Source organism: Ptychodera flava, assembly GCF_041260155.1.
Source record: "Ptychodera flava strain L36383 chromosome 23 unlocalized genomic scaffold, AS_Pfla_20210202 Scaffold_23__1_contigs__length_28996876_pilon, whole genome shotgun sequence".
Taxonomy (NCBI): domain Eukaryota; kingdom Metazoa; phylum Hemichordata; class Enteropneusta; family Ptychoderidae; genus Ptychodera; species Ptychodera flava.
In genome coordinates this window covers 7,608,101-7,614,394 of record NW_027248277.1, presented here as the reverse complement: position 1 = coordinate 7,614,394, position 6,294 = coordinate 7,608,101, and the positions used below count along the sequence as shown (strand labels likewise).

Below are 6,294 nucleotides of genomic sequence, written 5' to 3'. Positions count from 1 at the left end.
CTGGCAGACAGATGTTGAGAACAGGACTCAACATTGCAGGCGATGCACTGAGCGGACGTAACGTGAAGCGTTCTGCAAAAAGACGATTATTGAAGGCTGGCAAAGACCTGATGACAGGAAGGGGTTTAAGACAGTTTGTCTCCCCAGGCAATGGTGGTGGTATAAAACGCAGAGCACCACGCAGAAGGGTCATTTCCTCCAAAGCCAAGCGACAGAGAAGATCTCCCGACATTTTTGACTGACGCTTTTTATCATGGCATTTCTTCACGAACACTCCTGCGAATGTACCAAGAGTGAACTTGACTTGTTCACAGTTCCTCCAACGCAGACCAGTGTGGAAGAGGGACAATGGGAAGAAGTGCATCCCCTGACACACATTGTGGAATCGGGACCCATCGAATTTGTGATTTCGGGTTCAGGGGAAGACTACATCGATCTGTCCTCAACACTCCTTCTGATCAAGGCTAAGATTACAAAAGCTGATGGTACTAACATCGGTGCAGATGCAGCAGTGGGTCCCGTCAACTTGTGGCTCCATTCACTGTTCAGCCAAGTGGATGTACACCTCAATGGCAAAATGATATCCAACCCCTCCCCTACTTACCCCTACCGAGCGATGTTGGAGACCTTGTTGAATTATGGTGAGGAGGCCAAAGTCACCCATATCGGTTCAGCCCTATTCTTCAAGGACTATCACTTGAAAATGATGAAGTGGACCTCACCAAAGCAGGTGGAGAAGTAAACAAGGGACTGAAAAACCGAGATGCCTTCACATCTGGCAGTAAAGTTGTCGATATGGTAGGACCCATCCATTCGGATCTCTTCTTTCAGCCCAAATATCTAATGAATGGTGTCGAATTACGTCTAAAACTCAATAGAAGTAAGAATGCCTTCTCCCTTGTGAGCTCTGCAGAAAATCCAGGCTTCAAAGCTGTAGTCTCTGAAGCCACACTACTGGTCAGGAAAATAAAACTCAGTCCGTCAGTAGAGCTGGGCCATGCAGAAGCTTTAAAGCAGGGACCGTCCAAGTATCCCATACATCGTTGTGTGATGAAGGTTCTGTCCATTCCTGGAGACACCATGTCGTTCAATAAAGACCACATTTTTCTGGGACAGCTACCTAAACGAGTGGTCTTGGGTCTGGTAGACAACGATGCCTTCAATGGTTCATACAAGAAGAATCCTTTCAACTTCAAACATTACGACATGACGTCACTGGTCCTAAATGTGGGTGGGAAACAAGTGTCGAGCAAACCCCTGAAACTGGACTTCACCCAAGCTGGCGGCCAATCATTCATCATGGCCTACTATTCCCTGTTTACAGGGACAAATAAAATAGGTCGGGATGAAGGAATCAACATCAATCGCTATGAATACGACAATGGATACACACTGTTTGCCTTTGATCTCACACCTGACTTGTCTGCTGACGGAGGACATTTGAACCTGGTCAAAGAAGGCAACTTGGGCATCGAACTGCAGTTCAGACAAGCCCTGCCAAATATGATGAATTTACTCGTGTATGGCGAGCTGGACAACGTCATTGAAATGACAGAGATCGCAACGTCCTGTTTGACTTTTGATCCCTGATCATTGGACGAACATCACACGAGAGAAGAATGGACACTCTCAAGCTCAGGGAGATCTTGCTTGCAGATCAGTACACGGCATCCTCTTTTGGTGGGGTGAGAGCCTCTGATAAGTTACCCAAGGCCAAACTCAAATCCTTTCCTGCCGCTTTTGTTGCCAATGTGGATCCCAGTACCAAACCAGGAAAACATTGGGTGGCTTTCTACTTTGTGGATAGCAACAATGGGGAATATTTCGATTCCTATGGAGGTCCACCCATCAAGACACCTTTCGAGACATTCCTGAAAAGAAACTCTCTTGACTGGATCTATAACAGGCAGAGACTCCAAGGACCCCTTTCTTCAGTATGTGGACAGTACGTTCTCAATTATCTGCTGCATCAGTGCCGGGGATGGTCCATGCCAAACATTGTGAAGCAATTCACTGAAGATTTGACTTTCAATGACTTTCTTGTCAATGATTTTATCGAGAAACTGACAGGTTTTGATTTTGATGTTTATGATGTTACCTTTTTAAAGAAGCGTTAGAATTTGCCGTTTGCTTTTCATTGCAAGTTAGTTGTTCTTTGTATATTTGAATTGGTGTTAGTATTTGAATAAATTTTTAAAAAGTTGTTCAGTTGAAAACATTGCCAGTGTGTATCATTTTTTATCCCCCCTTTTTTTTTTCAAGGGTTGGTTTAGCGGACGGGGGTAAGGGGGTAGTTAAACATAATCAATCATCCACACTTCTCTCTCACACAAAGACTGTAGACTGACAAGTTTTTTTTTTGTTTTTTTTTCATCTTTAAGTCTTAACAGCACATTTTATTTTCTTAAATGCAAAACTTTATATAACACAAACATGAAACAGAATACAACAAGTTGCAAGTGTCCTGCAGTGTTCTTGTTATACTGAACAAGTCCGAGAAGAAACTTCAAGGAATTCATTGCATGCTTAACCTTTCAAAAAAAAGAACATCCAAAAAAAATAGCAACTCGAAGCTAAAGATGCGGTAAATAACTTTGAACATTGACTGATACAATTGAAAACATCGCCGAAATCCTAACAACTAGAAGATCCATTTGTTGCACACATGGACTCGATAATGTCATTGCAGAGAACCATTCCGTACACAGTAATATTGTCCATCAAGGCTTCAAAGCATCCCTCTGGATCGTCGGCCCATCGATAACACAGTAAGTGCAGCAATTCGTCAAGGTCAATCAATCCAAAGTCCATTTGGAGGTTACAGATCTCTGCAACTTCCTGGACAGATCTTTCCACTACAGACATGTCGATCCGTTCAGCAGCAGCTCCAAAGTATTTGGAAATCACTTCCCTCTGTCCAGCAGGTGTGCAACCATAATGCAGACACTCGTGTTCCTCTGGGACAGATAGTCATGTTGACATCCCTCACAGTTTTCACTCACGAGTTTATCAACTTCCTGTGAGATAAATTTCGCATAGATGTATTTCACCAGCTTGCGTGCCACTTTCCTATCCAGATCGTTGGGGATGGAGGGTGGAGTGTACTCTGGAATAGAATGAATTAACTACAGGTCAGCATCTGGACAGCATCATCAACTCTCCCTATGATACATTTTAACTGACACCATTCATCCAGTCTTAATGTAATACCTTTCTTGGTTGGTATCAACTGCTCAGTCTTCTCCTGCTTAAAGAACTCACGAATTCCAACATAGGCACTTCCCTTGTACATCTTGACACTAACAAGCCTAGCAGATGTGTCCATTGAAGAAAGTTGAAATCGAAACTCCTTCTCACCTGTTTGAGTGTTGACATCACTGGTGATGGGTCTGGAGTGCACTTGGGAGTACAGTTGCGGCTGGCTATCTGTCACATCTGTACTTTGAGAATCGAACAGAAGGGGTGTTGATGGTGGTTCTTGGGCAGGCTCAGGAAGAGTGGGACTGTGGTTGCCAGGGGAACTGGCTGCAGGCTCATCAAAACCTTCTGGGACACCAGGCATTGACCATCGGCTTTCATTGGTTTCGATATTGAAGTAATAGGGCTTCTCGACCCTCGCTGAGTAACATTTGCGCCATCCTTCCTGACACTGGCTCGGTGTAAGGTCACAGGTTGCCATAGCTGTATGTGTCTGCACTTGTCAAAGGTCAGAGCTCGAATGAGGCCCTGAGTGGCCCTGATCTCTTTTAAAAAGTGTCCTCATTTGCATAACTTCAAATGGACCAATCAGGTGATCAGTTTGAAATGGGACGTGTGCAAACTTTACATATTAGGCAATGGAGGACCACCTATCTCAACTTTCAAAATTCAAATAAACCAATCAGGATAAAGTGTCAAAAAGGGAGCCACACGATTTTTCTTTGGGGAGTTAGGGGGTCCGATACCACACGCGCCCCCTCGCTTTGTTCCTAAATTTGAGGGAGGGGAGAGTGCGCCACAATTGCAAGCTTTCCAGTCAAGCCAAGGGCTTAGGTGACACATTTTAACTTTTTCGGGTAAGCTAGGGGGTCCAGTGCCACACACTACGGACCCAAATTGGGCGCGCCACACTTTTTTTGGGTAAGCTAGGGGGTCCGCGCCACACGCGCCACCGCGCCACGGACCCAAATTGGGTGCGCCACACCTTTTTGGGGTAAGCTAGGGGGTCAGGTGCCTCCCGCGCCACCGCGCCACGGACCCAAATAGGGCGCGCCACACTTTTTTGGGGTAAGCTAGGGGGTCCGCGCCGCGCCACCGCGCCACGGACCCAAATTGGGTGCGCCACACCTTTTTGGGGTAAGCTAGGGGGTCAGGTGCCTCCCGCGCCACCGCGCCACGGACCCAAATAGGGCGCGCCACACTTTTTTGGGTAAGCTAGGGGGTCCGCGCCACACGCGCCACCGCGCCACGGACCCAAATGAGAGTGTTACGGTGCCACTCTATACTATTACTGTTCATGTTGTTTGAATGTTATAATTTTTAATATTTCATGGCTCCTATCATATTCCTATCTATTGATCTAAATCTACGCCTCTTTTACGAACGTATACCGTGTCGGTCACAGGTTCATGTTTGTCTGCACAGGCGAAACATCGTCGGGGGATGCAACTCCGCGGCTTGTCCGGAGTGTTCGTTTGATGCCGCTAATTCACATTAAATCAAACCCATTCACAATTTTAAAGACGGGACGAGTAAACAAAGGTATGGCTGGAGTAAATTAACATGTTTCGGGAAATTATACACGTAAAGATACTTGAAATTAGCGGTTTTCGTTTATGCTGAACTTGTTCCGTTAGAACATAGGGGTAAGCGATACGGGTCACGTATAGCGGTTGGGCGCACTTACAAACAAAAAGTCGGTCGCGAGCCCCCAACCCGAGACGGGATACTATAATTATTAATCGCAAACATGGAGATAATTTAATGAAACAAATAAACCAGGTGAATGTCAGAATAATCCGCAAGAAACATACCAAAATGTACCTCATTAAATGCAATTGTATTTGTTTATATTTGCCTTTATTATGATTTCTCGCACGGGGCACCATCAATTGTTAGGGTAAGCGAGAGATTTTGAAAAATCGCATTTTTATCGAAATAATGAATTTTCATCAACATATTTCTGTACCATCATGTTCCTGATGAGAAGAGAACGTGTGGCCTCAAAACAGGTTCTCTTTACGATCTGTGCTTGGAGAACGGGGTGAAAAAAAGATCCGGGCGTAAATAGGTCAACCTGAATTCTTTTACTATATAGGAGTAATAAAATTACATATTGTTACATGCAATATCTTGTATGGTATTCATGATATATGACAAAAACTTACCCCATACCTCAACGTTTACATTGAAAATTGCAGTCGTAGCTAAAATCAAATTCTACCATTTTTTAACCTAGACATATACAATCTGTCCGTTTTTGCTATTAAATCTGTTTTATTTGGGAGAAGGTCATGTCAGAAATATCAAATAGACTTTTAACAGAAAAAATAGTAGTACTCTACAGCTGTAACAGTCATAACTTGAAGGGTACAGCAAAACCACTGTGTTGCAGATTTGCATGCATTTCGTTATATCTGTCTTCTTATACGTCATCTGCTTAGCTTGTATTGGAATATAACCTCACTTGTTAGGTGTCATTATATAGAACATTTACCAGTCTATAGAATGCTATATTGTAACATGCAATATCTTGTATAGTATTCATTATCTATGACCAAAACTTGCCCCATACCCCTAAAGTTTACATTTAAAATTGCAGTCATAGCTAAAACCAAATTCTACAATTTTTTTAGCTAGACACAAAACAACCTGGCCGTTTTTGCTATTAAATCTGTTTTATTTGGTACAGGGACATGTAAGAAATATGAAAAAGACTTTTAACAGAAGAAATATTGGGACTCTACAGCTGTGACAGTCATATTTTGAAGGGTACCGCAAATCACAGTGATGCAGATTTGCATGCATTTGTGTTATATCTGTCTTCTTATAAGTCATCTGCTGAGCTTGGTTTTGAAAATAACCTCACTTGTTAGGTATTATTAAGAAGATAATTAACTAATCTTTAGAATGACATATTGTTACATGAAATATCTTGTATGGTATTCATGATATATGACCAAAACTTACCCCATACCCCAAAGTTTACATTGAAAATTGCAGTCATAACTAAAATCAAATTCTACAATTTTTTAACCTAGACATATAATTTGTCAGTTTTTGCTATTAAATATACTGTATTTGGTACAGGGACAT

At 42.9% G+C, this 6,294-nt stretch overlaps 2 protein-coding genes across 2 annotated transcripts; both read left to right on the top strand.

Annotated features, from left to right (window-relative positions):
* Window positions 1-253: 253 nt before the first annotated feature.
* LOC139123727 (uncharacterized protein F54H12.2-like) lies at window positions 254-742 on the top strand. The gene has a single exon (XM_070689881.1). It carries the CDS (start codon window positions 254-256, stop codon window positions 740-742), a length of 489 nt encoding a protein of 162 aa, XP_070545982.1.
* A 53-nt stretch (window positions 743-795) lies between these two features.
* Window positions 796-1,590, top strand: LOC139123726 (uncharacterized protein F54H12.2-like). The gene has a single exon (XM_070689880.1). It carries the CDS (start codon window positions 796-798, stop codon window positions 1,588-1,590), a length of 795 nt encoding a protein of 264 aa, XP_070545981.1.
* The last annotated feature ends 4,704 nt before the right edge of the window (window positions 1,591-6,294 follow it).

Excerpts from the sequence above, each read along its gene's own strand:
- LOC139123727 (XM_070689881.1), top strand. The coding sequence starts at position 254 with ATGGCATTTCTTCACGAACACTCCTGCGAATGTACCAAGAGTGAACTT.
- LOC139123726 (XM_070689880.1), top strand. The coding sequence starts at position 796 with ATGGTAGGACCCATCCATTCGGATCTCTTCTTTCAGCCCAAATATCTA.